This window comes from Corythoichthys intestinalis, unplaced genomic scaffold, assembly GCF_030265065.1.
Source record: "Corythoichthys intestinalis isolate RoL2023-P3 unplaced genomic scaffold, ASM3026506v1 HiC_scaffold_26, whole genome shotgun sequence".
Taxonomy (NCBI): domain Eukaryota; kingdom Metazoa; phylum Chordata; class Actinopteri; order Syngnathiformes; family Syngnathidae; genus Corythoichthys; species Corythoichthys intestinalis.
This window is the reverse complement of record NW_026651595.1, coordinates 2,468,434-2,488,710: the sequence shown is the minus strand read 5'-3', so window position 1 is coordinate 2,488,710 and position 20,277 is coordinate 2,468,434. Positions and strand designations below refer to the sequence as shown.

At 41.8% G+C, this 20,277-nt stretch overlaps 2 protein-coding genes across 2 annotated transcripts in view; one reads left to right on the top strand and one right to left on the bottom strand.

The window, feature by feature from the left end:
• Nucleotides 1–20,277, top strand: part of LOC130911308 (lysine-specific demethylase phf2-like) — a 205,224-nt gene that overhangs the window by 31,643 nt on the left and 153,304 nt on the right. The gene's annotated exons all lie outside the window — the stretch shown is intronic.
• LOC130911309 (zinc finger CCHC domain-containing protein 12-like) lies at nt 7,365–10,792 on the bottom strand. Its single transcript, XM_057829186.1, has 2 exons — nt 10,514–10,792; nt 7,365–10,144 (listed from the first exon to the last, which is right to left on the bottom strand). The coding sequence occupies exon 2, from the start codon at nt 9,539–9,541 to the stop codon at nt 7,979–7,981; it is 1,563 nt and encodes a 520-aa protein (XP_057685169.1). The 5' UTR covers nt 9,542–10,144; nt 10,514–10,792; the 3' UTR covers nt 7,365–7,978.

Below are 20,277 nucleotides of genomic sequence, written 5' to 3'. Positions count from 1 at the left end.
TCAATTCTTTTAAAGTTTGAATTAAATACAATCTTTCCGCCGGACTCCAATTAGGTGCGCTGTGCTTGGAAGCCATGTTGCAAGTGACGTTACTTACGTCACAAAGTGACGTCACCACGTCAGTACCGGAGCATGTGCAGAAAGAACGCAACCAGACACTATTCCGCTTCCCTGTTTACATGATATAATTTTACTTCTAATCGGTTTGGGAAAAGGAATATTCCACCCCTGTGAATCGGAATGAAATTCCATTCGGTTTGGGCCTGTTCATTCCGAATGAGGTGTTTATATGGAACACATTTATTCGGTTTGAACAAATATTCCAATTGTAATTGGAATATTTGGCTCCATGTAAACGTGGCAAATGTTATCCAAAGGTGCTAACTAAACTAGATACATCATAAACATACATGTGCAACACGAAAATGGCGTGAATTAATACTTAAAGACACAGCGAAGTCGTTAACAGTGAGAGAGCTTGGTGCAGTTGTTGTGTGCAACTAACATGGTATGATGTGTCTGAGGAAAATTTTTCTACATGTCTTTCCATGATCAAACTTATATTCCTTTCTTTAAAGAAAGTTTGTAGTGTTTACTTTGGAATCGCAGCATTCTCGGCCATTTTTAACGTTACCACCGCAAAGTAGCAATTTTTGATGGGTTGCAATTTTGTCAGAACACCAGTAGTATATAAATAAAGCAGGAGGAGTACTTACACCCACCAAATTTTAAAAGACTACAAATGCATTGAGGGCTAGAAATACTTCGTAGCATGATTCGTCAAGGAGCTTTAATTGGCGAAAAACACGTCAGAGGTTTATATCGTTGTCAGCAAGGTGGGTGAATTTTTCGTGTACACTGCCCACCCATAGTTTAATTTCAAGCTGACCTGTCGCCAGACGGTAAACAAGAAATGCATGCAAACTTGTCTTCAGACGGAATATGAAATGCATTGGCATCATAAATACTCCCCTCTGTCTCTTCCATCCAGTATTTTGAATTGGTCCACTTTACACCAATGGAAACTATCATAAAAGTGCACTATTTACCATTTAATTACTTTTTAATCTGTATATACTATTATTTCATATTGTATTATGTATTAGAAAGGCAGTTAATTTTGCATGAGGGAGCAACACATTCAGGAACGGCCGCTGTCTGCCGCATGAGTTTCTTCATTTACTGGCGTTGGTTGAAGGTCTGCAATACACCCGTCGTTTGTTCCTCTGTAGATGGATGGCACGTAATCGGGTGACCGACGATTGTTGGTTTTCTCTCCTGCAATAAATACATACACACAATACATCATTTTAGATCAAAGCAATTCTAAGTCAGATTATATTTTCCTCTACATGCGGAAGTGCGAGGCGTTCCTCTTGAAACATCATCCCTGGCCCAGCGGCCAAACGCACTCAGACATCAATTAAAAATGATAATTATAAATTTGCATACCTCCTATAAAATGGGCGCTACAATGCCTCGAACCATCAATTGGGAAGAACTTTACCCGTTTAATGGCAGCCAGCCGCTCTTCATGTCGCCCCTTCTCTTTTGGGATCCGGTAAAAGTGCAGATTCTTCGAATTCTCCTGCACGTTTGTACAGCCAAATGCTACGCAGTACTTCACAATTTCATATTTTGTCGCGGTGTATCTAATTTGAAAGGAGATCGCCGCTTAAAAGTTTAAACGTAGCCTTGTAGCCTGGCAAAGCTACGGCGTGTGTACAAGGGACAAGCATAGCGTCAGGTTCAAGATGGGCGCTGCCATTTTAGAGGAAGTTTGGTGACATCACATGAAAAAACTATGGCACTCCCAGGCAACATTCTCTGGCAACATCAAAGCCTGAACAGCTGTCACTCATTGTTAACTTTAACAACCAATCTCACAGCGCATTGCGGCAAAGAAAAGCAGCAGAACAGAGGGGACATCTCTAGATTGTTGACTTGTGGTCTGTGCTGCATTGGCGCAACACATTAGAAGTATATAAAGTATCGATACTCTGTGACATTATGATATATCGCCAAACGATATTTTTTCCCACCTCTAACTAACTTTTATGCAATCAATCAGTGTTTCTCAACTGGTAGATTGTCACATAAAAGTGCTTTATGTTGCCTAGGTGAGTTACCTTGTGTAACACGGTAATTTTCTTTTGGTGCTGCTACGAATGGAACACCTTATTATACCTAGGTTCGACTCAAGGAGCAAGAGCGACTAGGAAAAATATACAACACGACATTCATTATATACTATTATACAACATATATATATATATATATATATAACAACACCTGAACCATGTAAATCAAAAATATTACTTGGTCGAATCGTCCCTTCACAGCCAATTGCTGCCGTGCTTCAATGTCCGTTCTCCTATTCAGTGTATGTGTGTACTACCCGGGTAGTGTGACTGTATATAGTATGAAAGATGTTGTAGTGAAGGTGAGCTTATCTGCTCCCAGGGTAATGCTCCAAAAGTTGAAGTTGAAGAAAAATGGTAGTTTTCAATCCCGCCTTGAATCAGGCCGAATCCTCCTTGACATCAACGCTGTCACTCCGATGTAGATCCAGCAATTCAAAAAAACCAATCTGCATATTAAGGACTTCAATTAATTTTCAACCAACCATATAATTCATAACATGTCATCTCCCTTTTACATCCATCACACATAACTTCCAATACTGGTCAAAATAGGTCGTTTCTAAAATCAAACAAGTTGTTCGTAAAGTATACAGTGACAGATACTAGCTCTCATGTAGCAATTTCTTTCAAGATTGCATCAACATACAACATTAACATACTTGTATATGACAAAATAACACCTTACTATAGTTCCAATTTCCTCCGATTGGTTTTTTTTAGACAAAGAAAAGACACAACTTTGTAACTCAACTTTACAGGAAAACGTGTCTATCACATAGCCCTTAGCATAGTAGCATACAGCATAGCAACTCACCGGAGTCTTGTATCAAACAGAACAACTCAAAGCAATTCGCCCACTAGAGCAGTCCGGAACTCGTCAGTTTCTCTTTAGTCTGAGTCTTGGTCGCGCTAGCATTAGCAGTTTCTCATTTAGCATTCATAGCATCTCCATTTCCCAAAATGCAACGCTCATACCCCCACTTTTAGTGCAACGCCTAATCATGTAGTGCCATCTAGTGGACATTTCAACTCACAACAGTCATCTAAAATACAGTTCTTAATAAAAACCATGAGCTGTACTTTTATCAGTGTTACATCCACCCCCCCTTAATTGGCATGTGTCTCTGCATGGCAACTCACCCTCAACATCAATATAAAGGTTAGAGCCCGGGGGAAAGGTCTTGGCATTGTTTGGATTCAAGGGCTTCTGTAAGTACCTGGTCAAGGCTATGGATTAGTGAACGCATAACCAAAATCACAGGGGTACCAAGGGTTTTATACGACAACCTATCAGGCTCCTTCCTAGTTCTGGTTGGCCATCTCCGTTCTGACTTTTCTTCAACCTGAATAGGACTGGAATTGGTCATTGCAATCTCTTCTGCAACATTGTCTCCTTTGTTCTCATCTGGCAGCTCTTCCCTCTTATCATATGTCATTACTGTATCACCGATTTCCTCCCCAGGTTCCCTGGTTCCGATCTCATTGGGTAAGGTACCATCTTCCATAGACAAAGGATCAACAGAGAGGTCACTATTTACAATTGCCTCTGCACTTGTGCCTCGAGAGTGGTTGGAATGTTGTTTCTCTAATCCAATGGGATAGAACTCATTAGCAGTTGGGTCAAGGTTTGAACCCTGTGTATCCTCATGCAGTTTCCTAGGAAACTGGATCTTGGACTTGGGGATGTTACATAACACAGTGAAGTCATCCTGAGATGTTGAAGAACATTGGAATCCCTCCTCCTCGCTATCGTAGGAATGTTCTGCTTCCTCAACTTCAGGAACTGGCGTCTTATTGGAGACGTTTGGTGAAGACTCACGTTGTGTAGTCTGATGGACTTCTTCAATATCAACTGTGTCTGAAGGTGCAAGGAATCCACAAGGTAGAAGCAAGTCTCGGTGTAATGTTCTCTCAGGGCCTGCAGAGGTGGTAGGAGTCACGACATACACTGGAGAGTCACTGATGTGTTTCACCACTTTGTATATTATTTGACTCCACTTATCGGCCAGCTTGTGCTTTCCTCTGAGGTCCACATTTCTCACAAGAACATGATCTCCAACTTGCAAGGTGGATTCCCTGACCTTTAAGTCATATCTCTGTTTATTGCGAAAAGCTGTTTTATCACTGTGCTCTACGGCCAGTCGGTAACTCTCTTCCAGTGTTGCTCTGAGTTTCTTGACATATTCACTGTGTGTGATATTTCTTTGTCCTTCACGATGTAGTCCAAAAGCTACATCGATTGGCAGATTCGGTTGTCTCCCATACATTAATTGATAGGGAGAAAATCCAGTGGTGTCATTTTTCGTACAATTATAAGCGTGGACCAATGGCTGCACATGATCACGCCATTTGACTTTATCTTCTCTTTCTAGTGTCCCAAGCATTGCCAGCAGAGTTCGGTTGAAACGCTCTACAGGGTTTCCACGTGGATGGTAAGGTGTGGTTCTTGATTTCTTGATTCCCAGAAGGCCACAAAGGTCTTTGATAACAGCAGATTCAAAGTTGCGGCCTTGATCACTGTGTAACCGCTCAGGTATGCCATAATGTACCAGGAAGTGGTTCCATAGTGCCTTGGCAACGGTCTTCTCCTTTTGGTCAGTGGTGGGTACTGCGACAGCGTACTTGGTGAAGTGGTCGGTGATTACCAGTATGTTCTTTGTACCACTGCCGTCGGGTTCTAAGGAAAGATAGTCCATGCACACTAACTCCAATGGTCGAGTTGTCTTAATATTGACCAGGGGAGCAGTTTTTTCAGCTCTGGCCTTGCGCCGAAGGCAGCGGTCACATCTCTGAATTTTCTCCTCCAAGTCCAAACTCATTCTTGGCCAGTAAAATCGTGCACGTACCAGGTCCAACGTTCTCTCATATCCCAGATGACCGACATCATCATGGAGGCTCGACATTGTCACGGCTCTGTATTTCTTTGGGAGAACCAGCTGGAAGGTTAGCTGATTCCCACCCTTGCACTTCCTGTACAACACTCCACCGTCTAGCGTCAACTGGTCTTGAACTCTGAGCAGTAACTGAACTTCACGCTCTTCCTTAAGCCGGAGGCGGTAACTAAGGCGCTTTCCTGCTTGAATAATGCTTATTACTCGGTTGATGGCAGAATCATTTCGTTGTTCTGTTGCCCAATCTTCCTGAGACATTCTTGGAAGTGTGGAAGAACCGGGGAGCATATCAGTTTGGGCATATTGAGGAACGATCGCATTGGTATCCATTGCAAGACACTCCACAATGGCGAGTGAGTGATCATGTCCTTCCTTCATTTCAGAGGGATTGTCCAACTGATGTCTCTCACAAACAGCTTGGACAGCCTTCATTGGGAATGTTCCTTCAATGTCCTGCTTCATTACATTGGACATAAAGTGTCGCACTCGTTCATCTTCAATGTTCGTACTATCATCACTTTCTGCTGGAACATGAGGACGCCTTGACAGCCCGTCTGCATCTTGATTTCTTTTGCCAGCCCTGTATTTGATGGTGAAATTGAAATTGGACAGGTCTGCAAGCCACCTATGACCACAGGCATCCAGTTTGGCAGAGGTCAAGATGTAAGTCAAGGGATTATTGTCCGTCAGCACACTAAACTCCACCCCATAGAGGTAATCTGCAAATTTCTCGGTGACCGCCCACTTGAGGCTGAGGAACTCAAGCTTGTGTGTAGGGTACCTGCGCTCACAATTCGACAACCCTCGACTGGCATACGCAATAACTTTCATTTGACCATCCTGCTCCTGATAAAGAGCAGCTCCCAGTCCATGTGAGCTGGCGTCTGTATGGAGTGTGAATGGCTTTTTAGGGTCTGCAAATCCCAAAACAGGGGCTGATGTCAATTTTTCAATTAGCGTTCTAAATGCCTCTTCACAAGCAGGTGTCCATTTCTCATTGAAAGGCTTCTTTAAGTCAACATTGGAGAAGAGCTTTTGATTTTGGGGGACTTTCTCATGTCTTCTTTTCTTTGCAGGGATGAACCCTGCTGTGAGATCATTCAGTGGTTTGGCTATCTTCGAGAAATCTTTCACAAACCTCCGGTAATAACCTGTGAAGCCGAGGAACGACTTCACCTCAGAAATGTTGCTTGGTCGTGGCCACGTGGTTAGTGCAGCAAGTTTATCGGGGTCCGTTTCCACACCATTTTCCGACACAATGTGCCCCAAGTACCTCACAGACTTTTTGAAAAAATGGCATTTTTCCGGGGATAATTTAAGGCCGAACTCTCTCAAACGGTTCAGCACCTTGAATAGCCTCTGCTCATGTTCTTAAAGAGTATCAGAAAGACAATGAGGTCATCCAGGAATACCAGCACTTCTTTGTGATTCAACGACCCCATGCATTTCTCCATGACTCTCTGGAAGATGCTTGGAGCGTTCGTGACCCCCCTGGGGCATCCTGTTGAACTCCCAAAAACCCATAGGTGTGACAAAGGCCGTCTTATGTTTATCCTCCTCTTCCACCTCTACCTGATAATATCCGGATTTCAAATCCATGACAGAAAACCACTTCGCTCCGCTTAGAGGCAAAGGCCTCTTCGATATGTGGAAGAGCATAAGCATCTCTGATTGTCTTGCTATTCAGTTTTCTGTAATCCACACATAGGCGGATTTGTCCATTCTTTTTCTTTACTACAACAATCGGTGAAGCAAATGGACTTTCTGACTCTCTTATGATATTAGCATCATACAGTTCTTTCAAGTGTAGGCGAACTGCCTCATAATCAGCTGGATGGATGGGTCTTGGCCTATGTTTAAAGGGGATGGCATCAGACAGACGGATTTTGTGTTTCACTGCAGTTGTGTGCCCATAGTCAAGGTCTCCTCTTGCAAAAACCTCAGGAATTGAATTCAATCTCATGGTAATCCTGTTTTTCCATTCCTCTGACAAAGGGGAATCAGCAAATTCAAATTTAATGAAGTTTGCAGAATCTGTTTGACCTGCTGTCAGACAATGGGCGAAGGTGCTTGTATGACTCAAACTTTGTTGTCCTTCCAACCTAATATTTCTGGTGGGGTTTAACAAGGTGATGGATCGTGGCACTGAGAGTTTAGCCAGAGTTCGGTGAGCTGGAATCATAATGTCACGAGTTGAATCATTCTTGAGAAGAATAGGGACTTTAAAGGAGGTTTGACGTGGACTTGCCATGACATAGCTACAAAAGGTCAATTGGCCTGGTAGTCTGGACTCAGTGGAAGGCTCTATTAGAAGAGGTGTCCCATGAACAGTGGGGACATCTTTTTTCCCGCCGGGATGATTGTTACTTTTGGGCTGTAATTTAACTGTGCCCACGTAACCATCTGGTGTCCTACTTATATAGATGCTCTGTAAATGCCTGACAACTGGGGGGTATTCACATTCTGGTGAAATTTCAGTTCTTTCAGTGAAATCTTTGTAGAGGATGTCAAGTGTGTTTGTTCCAATGAGAATTGGAACATTCACGTTTACTCCCAGATTGGGGACTACTAGAGCTAATGTTGTGACGACTGTGGGCTCACCTGTAAAATGCTCTGGGAACCCTATGTCAACCTCAGTGCAGCCAATGTACGGAACGAGTTGGCCTGCCGCTCCTTCCACTTGTAAAAGATCATCTATGGGAGTAATGGGATGAGAAGGCAAGTGAGCATGATAAAAATCTTTGGTTATGGTTGTGACCTGGGAGCCCCCATCCATTAGGCAGTTTTGCTGTATTCCACTAACTGTGACTTTGGCCACATGTCTTGTTCCAACCAATCTGCTGGTAAATTGTTGGGCAGAAGCTGAGGCATGTTGACATTCAGCTTCCCACTTCCATCTGAACTTGGGACTGTTTCTTGTGCCCTCGGCTCCAGTATGTCCCTTTACTGGAACCTGGTCCAGTTTAAAGACTGTTTGGCCTTCCAATCGTCCTGTTTGATTTTGAGTTCAGCATATTTTTGATCTACAAGTGCCTTATTCACGGGCTTGTCACAGTTCCTGGCAATGTGGCCATCCTCACCGCACTTAAAACAAAACCAGGCTTTTGGCTGGGGTCTAGTAGTAAGTGCGTTTTGCGGCCTCACTCGATGAGCCTGCACTTCAACTAATGTCGTGGATGGGCTGTTTGACGCAGTATTTGCTTTAGATTCATTTTCCTTCTCTTGCTTATGCTTCTGGCGATGGAGCTGCATTTGTATTTGGGCAACTTGGCTTCTTAGACTTTCAGTTTCAGTGATGTACGACTGCAGTAAGCTGACATTGTTGTCAAAGGAAGAGGTTTCAGGCACACAGTGGACGTTCATGAAGGGCTTAGTTTCGGTGGCGCCTAAGTGACGTTGCATTCTGTCATTTTTTGATGCTCTCCTGTCCTCTTCAGTGCGAATCTGAAGCAATAGCTCTGCAAAATTAGGGGGAATTTCATTTTTTAGCTCCAGCTGTAAGACCAGACTGTGGTCCCAACAGCCACGTTTAAACTGCTTTAATAAGTGTCGGTCAGCATTTGCCTCTTTTGCACCACCTCTCTTCACAGCAGTGTACAGGAGACTCTGCAGTCTCTGAAGATAATCAGATGCCTTCTCACCTGCATTCTGATTAGTGTTCAAAAACTTGGCAAACACTTCCTCGCCATCCTCAACAAGTCCATATGCTGAGTCAAGTAGCTGAACATAAATTTTGGGATGTGCAGACGTACCAAGCTGCCTTACGACATCTGAAGCTGGGGGAAGCAGACTCTCCAAGATTTTTCGCCGTTGAACATCAACTGAAAGGCTGTCATCATTGAACATCAACTCAGCATGTAAAGACCATGTCTCATAATCTGCTTCACCTGGGGGTTTGGGTATTCTACCTGAGAACGTCCTCATCCATTTGGAGTTACTGGGTTGACTTTTAATCACATGCTCCACTATGACACGCTGAATTTCAGGTGGGTTTATCACATCGTTGCTCAATTCTGGCATTTCTTGGCTGTGGAGCATTTTACGGTTCTTTTTATATGCACCAGTTTCATTTTGTTTGGGTGTCATTTTAGTTGGAAGTGACTGTAAACACTCATCTTCAACTGTTTTCTTTCTTCGGCACACCAGAGGAGTGGTGCTATTGTCGGAATTACAATCATTTTCAGAGTCACTACTATCACTGGAGACAAAGGGTGAGCTAATCTGTTCAGTAACTAAGTTAGATGTCGGAGGGTGAGTTACTTGCCATTTTATTCCTGGGTTATTAGCATTTGAAACTACCATGGGAAGAAGTGGCATTACATTGGCTCCTGACTCAAATTCGACGATGACTGTATCCCCATCTAACTGCCGTGTGTCTCGAGTTCTCTGTATTCTAGCAACAGGGCCAAAATCTTTCAGCGATTCAACAATGTGGCGATCTGCATCATGACTGGTAACACCAATCACATGAACTAACAGATTGTCATCACTTGTTGCCATTTTCATCAATTACATGGGGAAAACAATTAAATACTGTGTCAAATAATCAAATGGTACTTTCTGGTAATCAGCAATTTTCCTTGGGTTACCTATATAGCCCTTGCTCCTGGCTAGCTCGCCAAAATGTAACACGGTAATTTTCTTTTGGTGCTGCTACGAATGGAACACCTTATTATACCTAGGTTCGACTCAAGGAGCAAGAGCGACTAGGAAAAATATACAACACGACATTTATTAAACTATTATACAACATATATACTATATATATATATATATATATATATATTATATTTATATATAACAACAACTGAACCATGTAAATCAAAAATATTACTTGGTCGAATCGTCCCTTCACAGCCAATTGCTGCCGTGCTTCAATGTCCGTTCTCCTATTCAGTGTATGTGTGTACTACCCGGGTAGTGTGACTGTGTATAGTATGAAAGATGTTGTAGTGAAGGTGAGCTTATCTGCTCCCAGGGTAATGCTCCAAAAGTTGGTTGAAGTTGAAGAAAAATGGTCGTTTTCAATCCCGCCTTGAATCAGGCCGAATCCTCCTTGACATCAACGCTGTCACTCCGATGTAGATCCAGCAATTCAAAAAAACCAATCTGCATATTAAGGACTCAAATTAAATTTTCAACCAACCATATAATGTATAACATGTCATCTCCCTTTTACATCCATCACACATAACTTCCAATACTGGTCAAAATAGGTCGTTTCTAAAATCAAACAAGTTGTTCGTAAAGTATACAGTGACAGATACTAGCTCTCATGTAGCAATTTCTTTCAAGATTGCATCAACATACAACATTAACATACTTGTATATGACAAAATAACACCTTACTATAGTTCCAATTTCCTCCGATTGGTTTTTTTTAGACAAAGAAAAGACACAACTTTGTAACTCAACTTTACAGGAAAACGTGTCTATCACATAGCCGTTAGCATAGTAGCATACAGCATAGCAACTCACCGGAGTCTTGTATCAAACAGAACAACTCAAAGCAATTCGCCCACTAGAGCAGTCCGGAACTCGTCAGTTTCTCTTTAGTCTGAGTCTTGGTCGCGCTAGCATTAGCAGTTTCTCATTTAGCATTCATAGCATCTCCATTTCCCAAAATGCAACGCTCATACCCCCACTTTTAGTGCAACGCCTAATCATGTAGTGCCATCTAGTGGACATTTCAACTCACAACAGTCATCTAAAATACAGTTCTTAATAAAAACCATGAGCTGTACTTTTATCAGTGTTACACTTGCATACCTTTCTCATTTGTCCTTGCTGATTTTTCCATGCTGCGAGCAAACAACTTTTAATATCTATTTGCAAGAGTAATGCTGTTTCGGTCAAACAGAAATAAAAAAAATAAGACATCTTGTTCCAGATTAAAGAGCATACGACAGGAGGAAAAAAAAAAAAAAAAGGCTTAAATGGCATTATTATGTGAATTAGAATCATATTTTGAGACGATTAGACTATATACAACAATTTAGCAAAGCGCAGATGACGAGAAATTAGTTTTTTAATCTGCCGGTTAGCCACACCTACCATTATAGGTCTTTAGCGTCCCCAACAGGTGGATGACGTCAGCGGTAGACTGGGCTCATCGGTTTTACTATTCAGCCCATTGAGGCGGAATTATTTAAAACGACGAAAACACGACGAAGAGAGCCGCAAAATGTCATTGTTTCAGGCTCTCTACTCCAATATTTGTACAGGATATTCTTTTTATCCAAGTATTTTTCCCCAATAAATGGCTTGAGAAGGACCAGTCAGCCAGTCGAGGGGGAACTATTCACAACAAGGAAAATGTGACGAAGAGAGCTGCAAAATGTCATTGTTTCTCTTTACTTCAATATTTTTACAGGATATTCTTTTCATCCAAGTATTTTCCCCAATTGCTAAATAAATGGCATGGTCATGACAAATAACAGTCTTGTGCTAAATGGAATATGAAATAATAAAAATGCATTTATTCAGGACGACATGGCAAAATTACTCCATAATGGTCAAAACTGTCGACTTCACCTTTACTGTCGCACCTCCCGAACGATATTTTATGACACCCAAATGGGACATATGTCATTTCCCTTCCTCGGCTTCGGAGAATGTAAAACCAAAAGGCGTGACAGCTAGCCGACATGCTAACCCGAACCAAGTGATGTTTCAAAGTCTTCGAAGCGGAAAATCACACATAACTAGCCTGGATTTATTGACATGACGACTGGGTTGTCGATTGTGTTCGCGGATCGGCAAACCGCCCGGCGGAGAGCAATTTACAGTTCGTTCCCCGGAGGAGGGCGGCTGCAGTTGTTGTGCAGCTAACGTGCTGCTAATGAGCATGAGGACAGCTTTTTACATGCCTATCAATGATCAAACGTAAGTAGTCCTTTATTTAAAGAAAGTTTGTAGTGTTTACTTTGGAATCGCTGTATCAATATTTGACATAATACAAAACAAGATGTTTACTCACTTCCTCGTAAGTCCAGTGGTCCCACAGTAAATATCCACGGTGAATGGGAACCTTTTGAAACTCCAAAAAGGCGCATACGCCTCTCCCTCATAAAGAATGATTTTTCTGCAGCCGTTTGGCTGGCGTGATGCGAAAAATAAACGTATTAATCCGCAAAATCAGCTGAATCCTTCGTCCTCATACACAACAGTACGCTGTATAGACCCTACCCACGTGACGTCACAGCTCCGCTCTCCTGAATGGTACCGCCCACTTGTCCGTCAAAACATAGTGTTAACCTGTTACGGCTACGTACATTTCTCCTATTTACGGCGTGTTTTTCTGCTCCTTAACATTAATAATCAAAATGGTGAAGGCGTGTGTGGCTGTTGGTTGCACTAACAGAGTGCTTCTCAATTATTTTTTGTCACGCCCCCCCAAGGAAGACGTAAATGTTTCGCGCCCCCCCAAACTCTCTGTCGCCACTGTAAATAGTATCATTTGTCTATAAAATTACTGTTATAAATACGCATCTGCCTAACATTGTGTCCTTTTTATCTAATGAAGAAAAAAAGTAACATAGATCAACTTATAATAAAGTATAACTTTATTATAAACATTGTTTTGTTTGTAACAGAGAAGACTTGATGTGCATCAATTTGCCTGAATTAAAAAAAAAAAAAAATTCACATCCAAACTAAAAAATACACTCAAGGTACATTTTTGACCATTTGATACAGAAAAATAAAATGTAATAAAATCAGTAAATAATACCAAATTAAAATTGATTAGAAACATTCACTCATGAGGACAATGTGCCCAAAAATTTGACCGAAAAAACAAATCTGAATAAAAGGGGGGAAAAAAGTGTCCTTGGACAGGACAGTTTTTATTTTTGCTGCTCACAGTATTTACCTCCTTTGCAATGATGGAGTTTTTTTTCAATTAGCATGCTAACAATGCTCACTGGCTTACTGATATAACACTGACAAAGCAGGACGATTGTTGGCAATATTCGTCACGTTTTCACTGAAAAAAATCAAGCGGCTTAACAATGAGATTGGGGTCTAATGTCTTTAAGTGGCGTCTTAATTGATTTGGCTTCTTGCTGTCTGCTATAATTATTTTTAGACACAGTAAACAGTGGTCTTTCATCATCACCCACTGTATTAAAAGTCAAAGCTAAAAGGCAAACGGCACGAAAAAAGCGCGGCCGAGGTAGAACCGTAGGTGAGGGCAGTCGTCGTGACGATCCCAAGCCGAAAATGGCACTTCTCGGGCGGCGACGTGAGAACCGGTGTAGGTTCACTATCCTCTTCCCCTCTAGACCTACACCGGACAAGACAGTGGGTCGCTGCGTGAGTGAGTCCGGTCGGAAAACGGCTTTCGAAAACGGCGGTGGAACACTGCTCTTCTTCTTCTTCTTCTTCTTCTTCTGTTGTCTGTGTGTGCTGAGTGCTCTTCCTTAGTTCAAAAATACTGCGCGCACTCTGAAAATGAGAGCGCCACTGCCACCTACTGACTGGATGTGCAAGTACACTTTATTCCAGTACGGCAAAAAAAAAAAAAAAACCCACATAAAACATGTTCCCCGAGGTCACGTGCGCCCCCCCTGGCATTGCTCTGCGCCCCCCCAGGGGGGCGCGCCCCACTATTTGAGAAGTACTGCACTAACAGAAGATGGAAGGAGAGACTTGAAGTTTTACCGTATTCCGAGGGATCCAAACAGGAGAGCGAAATGGACAGCTGCAATTCGACGTGAAAACTGGGCACCAAAAAAATCACCACAGACTATGTAGTAGTCATTTTATATCCGGTAAGATGCATTTAAGATATACTTAGGGGGTTTTGGGCTGACAAATAACCACAATTAAGATCATTGCGAGGCTAATCGCCGACAACATACACGAATGTATGTCGTGAGAGTGCTATCGCTAAACCATATAAACATTAAAAGCCCTAGCTCCATTGACAAATGACATGAAATACATTAGACTTGACAGTGGATGTTAGCAAGAACAAAAGATTTTGAATTGAAAATTTCGTAACTCCCCTTCCGAGCACAAGATTCCTGCCGAATTTTCTTGTACGAGGACCTGTTTCACCCAACCAGCAACGTAGCATTTATAAGCCTCCAAGCTCTTAAAGTTTTTCAAACTTTTGTGAGAATAGGCTGATTTTGTGTGGACAAGATAGTTGTAAATATCAGGGTCAGGCAGAGACGGCGAAGGCAGCCGGTCAAAAATCATCGATTTAGGCATCAAATATGGATCTAGCGACTGTATAGAACGAAGCTTTTCCACATAACGCCTTTTATGCAACACATCCAGTGAGTTTACGGCATCAGAAAGCACCGGGTCTTCCATGAAATGCATTTTAAATTCCTCGATCAATTGAAACCAATGCTAAAACAGAGACAAAATGACGGACAAGTGGGCGGAACCATACAGCGAGCACGTGGTTTTATGACGTCGGTGGGTAGGCTCTATAGTGAAGAGGAAGTCTTCTACCGTACACGTCACAGCGCCCTCTTGCCTGGTACACCAGACTCACCGCTGTTCTAGTGTTGTATCGGTCGCGAACGATTTGTTCTTTATGAACGAATTGTTTGGGTGAACGGGACCGAACTAATCACCATCTGCACTGATTCGTTCTCTGAAGTCGGGGCTTGTTGCTGCGTGGGAGGGCGTTGAGCAAGCGGCAGCGTCTTGACATCGCACACGACCAATCAGACGCCAGCCTCATCGCGGGCAGGGGAGGGAGCGGAAACAGAATCAGGGCGTCTGTCACTCACTTCCACGTGTGGCCAATAAGCAGCCAGCGTGCAGGCAGGGGTCCAAGACTGAGTTACAGGGTGACCCCAAAAAAAAAAAGTTTACACTCAGTTGACTGCTTGTTTAACCCTTGAGAGTCGAAGGACGCGCCGGCGCGTCCTCAGCGCACGTCGTCTTTGAAGCGCCCTCACGTTTTAAATACGTCACCCACATGCCGTTGGTTGGTCTCGTTTTAAAGTGCGGAAGTTGCGGTTTACTGTCATTATTTGAAGTCAATCGACCAATTAAAACGTGAGATATTGTCATTTAAGTTTTATAGTTTTATTGTCCTCTCAAAAAAACATTAAAACGCTGCATGGATCATTTGTTTGTGTCTATATTTCCATCATTTCTTGTCCTTTTTCAAAACGGAAGCTCCATGAAAAAACCACAAATCAAACGAACCCTTTCGAAGTCACAGTGGACGCACTAAATGCGTTTTTTAAATAAATATAACTGCCATGCGAGGTTCCACCGAACGAGAGGGAGGAGTGTTCTGAAGCAGCAAGGTGGCGAGCCGACGGCCGTTTGGATCGAGCAGCGACTTTGTGTGACTTTGAGAATGAACGGAAAACTAAATTTAGCGCAAGCAATTGTGCTATTTGATCAACTTGAGGAAGAGGATGGTCCAAATTCGTCATCATCGTCTTCTTCGGAAGAGTCCTCGAGTGAAGATAGTGACGTATTTGAACACGTGGGTGACGCCATCGACGAGCAGAGGTAAGCAAACTCACTTTTTTTTTTTTTTTAGGCTGGAAAAAGTTTCTTTTGAAAGTTTCTTTTGATATTGCAAGACAAAGTTAATTTTGATGCAATATAAGTGTGTGTTTGTGTATATAATAATAAAATGTGCATATCAGATCAAAGTCGTACGTGAGCTGTGTGTATCCAAGGCAGGAATTTATAATTGTGGTGATCTTCTTTCTATATGAAGATTAGGGATGTAGCGCATATTCAGCTATGGTATTCTTTCTATTGTCATACATATAGATTTCCAATATTATTTATTGCTGTATATATTTTTATTTTATACTTTATTATTTTCATAAATACTGACTTTTCTTCATGTACATTTATAGTGACAATGAAAGTAAAGTGAAATGAAAATGGAAGGGTGGAAAGAGGACCAACACCCCATGGAAGTGTGGGCTGTGTGATGTCGCCCTGTTTCGAATTCCAGGACGAAAATGCTTTTCGGAGTGGCATGCCTGAAAAAAATTTAACTTGTTTATTGTAAATATTTTTGAAAATACTTTTTTTCCCCCCAGTGTTTTATATTTATATATATATATATATACATTTTTTCCCACAATCAGTCTTCTCAATTTGTATATAAATGTGTGTTCAAGAAGCTTGATTGTGTGTACAGTTTTCATCAGGTGATGGGCTGCAATACCTAAACTCCTAAAGAGATGGCATCTAAACACTTTTTGTGTTAGATGGTATATATTTTTTCACTGTTCAGTCTGCTGTATATAACCTGTTTTGACTAGAGCATGTATAAAGGCAAAAAACGTCTATGCTATACCTGTTGTTTATGTTGATTTGTCAAATATAAGACTATTCTAAATTTTTTTGGTTGAATGTTCATCCTAACATGTTGAATAAATATTACAAAGTTTCAAAACGGTTCGTTACGCATGTTTGGTTGTCAATTGGACATCAAAATTAAAAATTTTGACAAAACGATTGTGGAATTTTTGGTCTTTTTGGGCCCAAAATGATGATTTATAATTGGTCAGTGACGGAAACAACAGTTTGGACATGAAGTTCAAGGTGTCACAAAAAAAGGGACCAAACCAGGCCATCGTAAACAATTCTTTCTTTGAAATATAAAGGCAACTTCAAAGGCATGCAAAATCAGACAAAATAGGCCCAGACCTTAAAGGGTTAAAAGCCATTGAAACATGTGGCGGGGCTCTTGCTCCCAAAAATGGCAACCGAAGCAGAATGATGGTTTTCAAGTGTTTTTATTAGTGATGGGACGAAATGGGCCGAGGTTCCGAAGCTCGTGTCGAGTAATGGGAGGGGTGTTTCTACGAAGCTTGTAGCCAGGCGCGCATCATTTCGGCAGAACCCGGAAATGATGATGTGAGAAGCCTCGCCGGCCGGCTGAATCTGTTGAACGCTTCGGAAGTGATCCGACGTTCGGCGCGCATTGCAAACACAATAGTCTACAGTACAAATTGTTTGCCAAATGCAATGGCGATCGCCTGTTATCTCACATTTTGAGCATTTTGGGTTCCTGTGCTTGTTACATGATCTGTGCGCAACAGTGCAACCAGTGCAATCTTTTTTCGTGCCTTGTCCTTTGCTTGCGATGGAACCGGCGCGAAAAAAGCGATCTCCCCTGTATGGGAACATTTTCATTTGATTGCTTTCAATAAGGTAAGGGAGAAGAACAACATTAATATAAATGTGAGTGTACTAAAGATACACGATAATATCGGCCACCGATAATTATCGGCCGATAATGGAAATTATGACGTCACACAGATAATAAAAAAAAAAAAATCAACCGATAATGCAATCCGATAATTATATACTTGATTTAGCCTCCAAATGTGCGCAACCAAGCAGTTTTCTCCACTGCCGCCTGCTCAACCCCTCCCCTCTCTGAAGCCCCTGTGGGAGGAGGGGTTTAGGAGTACGGCGTCATAGAGGAGGTGGTGTTACACATCAGTGTTGAGGCGCTCTCACTGGCGTGCGTTGCTTTTCCCGTGTGTGAAATGAAATAAACGACGCTCTCGCCATTTACAAAACAGTTCCTCAAGGCGTAAAGAAAGTCCTCATTGAACACCACTAGCACTAACCCAGCAGCCATTTAAAACTCCATCACAATGATTTTTGGAACGAATACGAGGCTGCTGCTAGCACGAATGCTAAAGCTGTTGTTAACAAATAAACTATAAAGGAAGCTACGGGGCTTGTGACGATACAGAGACACTGCGGTCCTCCGGGAGTCTGGGTGTTTGGGAATGCAGCCCAAAGCGAGTGGTAAACTCCCATCTATGGCTAAACACCTCACGAGATCGATAGTTGACAAGTAGCGGTCTTCCGACGGAGCCTGCCGGTCCGGCAGGCCGCCGCCACCGCCTCGCCCTAGGCGGGTAGAGCATGAGAGCAGAGCCATGCGCCGCAGCGAGCCGCCTGGGGCGGGCGGATATCCGGTACGAACTTAGCTGTCGCCGCCACTCCGGTTCAAGACAGAGGCCTGGCGTGGGTGCTAATTTGGCAGCCGGGCGGACCGAAGGGCACAGGCGGGAGGAAATTCCCGAAATGACCCGATAGCCAAACCCCTGGATGAAAAAATAATGCAGTTCCTACGACCACGATTCTTCGTGAAAGACATGCCGATCACATCAGTTACCGCGGACCACGGACATTTACACAGGTGATGTCAACAAACCATGTTTATCATGACGGCACAGTGGTTAGTTGATAATTGTAACATGCACCAAACCACACAAAGAAGTCATCCAGTCAGTAATGCATTCAGTACGCTTTAAATTTATGACGTCTTAATAAGATCATTCTTCTTAAATCTAGTCAAATAATTTTCCCCATCTTGTTTGAGTGTTGAAGACTAGTTGAATGCGCCAGATTATTCGAGTTAACTAAATATTGCAATTTGTTCTTAAGCCCAAACATCTAAAAAAAAATGTCATTTTTCACCTAAATCAAGAAAAAATTGCTTTCAAATAATGTTTTGAACCATACATATTCTTGAATAAAGAACATTTCTGACAAGTTTTTTTTTTTTTAGGATTATGTATAATAATTTATTGCTTAAAATAAGGCTGTTAAGCTTATTTTCAGCTGGCCATTTCTCTTCAAGTAATCTGAGTGAAATATACTTGAAGTGCTGGCAGTTAATTTAACTTATTTCCAATAGATTTACACTGAAAACAAGGGACTTTGACTAGTCTTAAGGAGCTGTGTAGTAATGTTATACTTTAGGAATGGCATACTTTTAAAGCCATTTTTGTGCAACTTATGTATTTACTCTGTAAGTAATTGTTGCCAAAAGTTTACCATTACACAATGTCAGACAATCTGTCTTTATTTAGATGTTGGAATCTACTACTACTACTACTACTACAACTACAACTACAACTACAACTACTACTACTACTACTACACATTTGATGTTTGAAAAAAAAAGAGCAATATTATTTTTGCACAGCAATATTTTCTCTTGTGTATACTTTAAAATTTTACATAAATCTTTAATAAAATTATCGGCTTGACATTATCGGTTGGAATGAGGAGGAAATTATCGGTGTCGGCTGAAAAATGCATTATCGTGCATCACTAGTGTGTACCTATCTGAAACAAACATCAACAGAATGAACAATCCATTAGTGTACTGGGAGGCACAAAAGAATACCTACCCAAATGTATATAAACTGGCACACACATTTATCTGCACCCCAGCTTCATCTGTGCCTTGTGAAAGAATATTTTCTAAAGCTGGTGAAATATTGTCCAAAAAAAGAAACCGTTTAAAGCCAGCCACTGTGGGAAAGCTATTATTTCTCAACAAAAATGAATAACAAATTATCCTTAGCACTTGTTGTATTTTGTTCACAAACTAAATTACTAACATAAGCACATTCATATCTTTGTCATAATCAAATAACCTTTGAATTCTTAACAATGTTGACCTCTTGGGCTTCTAGACCACTTGATGGCGCCATAGAGTAAATGAAGCACCATGAAGCTTTGCTACACGTGCAAACCAATTGGCTGCAAAGCTTCATTGCTTCATGAGGCTTCATTTGGCCATCACTGGTTTTTATTAACGACGTTCCCAACAACTTAACAAGCAGTGTTCTGTGACAAAGTGCAAAAGTGATTATTTACAAAAGTTAATCCAACATTCACCATATTTACAAAACATTAACTGCATGACAAATAAAATAAAAAAGGTCTGTTACCTGATCTGCACCACTGCGTGACTCCAAATGACTGAGGTAGGAAAGGTAGGTCCCTCTTTACATTGTCCTGGCCCCTCCCCTCCAGCCAATTAACTCCAAAAGTTCAGTTATCTGCTTAATAACTACAGTTTGTGTAATATTAGCTTCACTATAAATTAAAGAAAAATACAATAAACAAAATACTGGTACTACCATACCGAAAAAACATTTGGAAAGGAAAAGAAATTTACGTTGGTCAAAAACTCAAGCCGTACGGTGACGTCACTCACTGACGTCCCGCCCGCGACGTCATAAAACCAGGAAGTGAATGCGCGCTCGGTTTTGACAGTTAAGCACGTGAATAGAGGATGACTACATGTGGAAATGTTTGTTAAGAGTGAGTACGGCATAACGATGTTGTGGCGGCAGTCTAGTGTGCACCCCAGACCCCCGCGATGCCTAAAAAGTTAACAGGTACGGTGTGAGTGTACGCGCGCACGTGTATGTGTGTGTCAAATGAATAATATTGAAAACGCCGAGTCTGCCGTGTCT

Excerpts from the sequence above, each read along its gene's own strand:
- LOC130911309 (XM_057829186.1), bottom strand. The coding sequence starts at position 9,541 with ATGAAAATGGCAACAAGTGATGACAATCTGTTAGTTCATGTGATTGGT.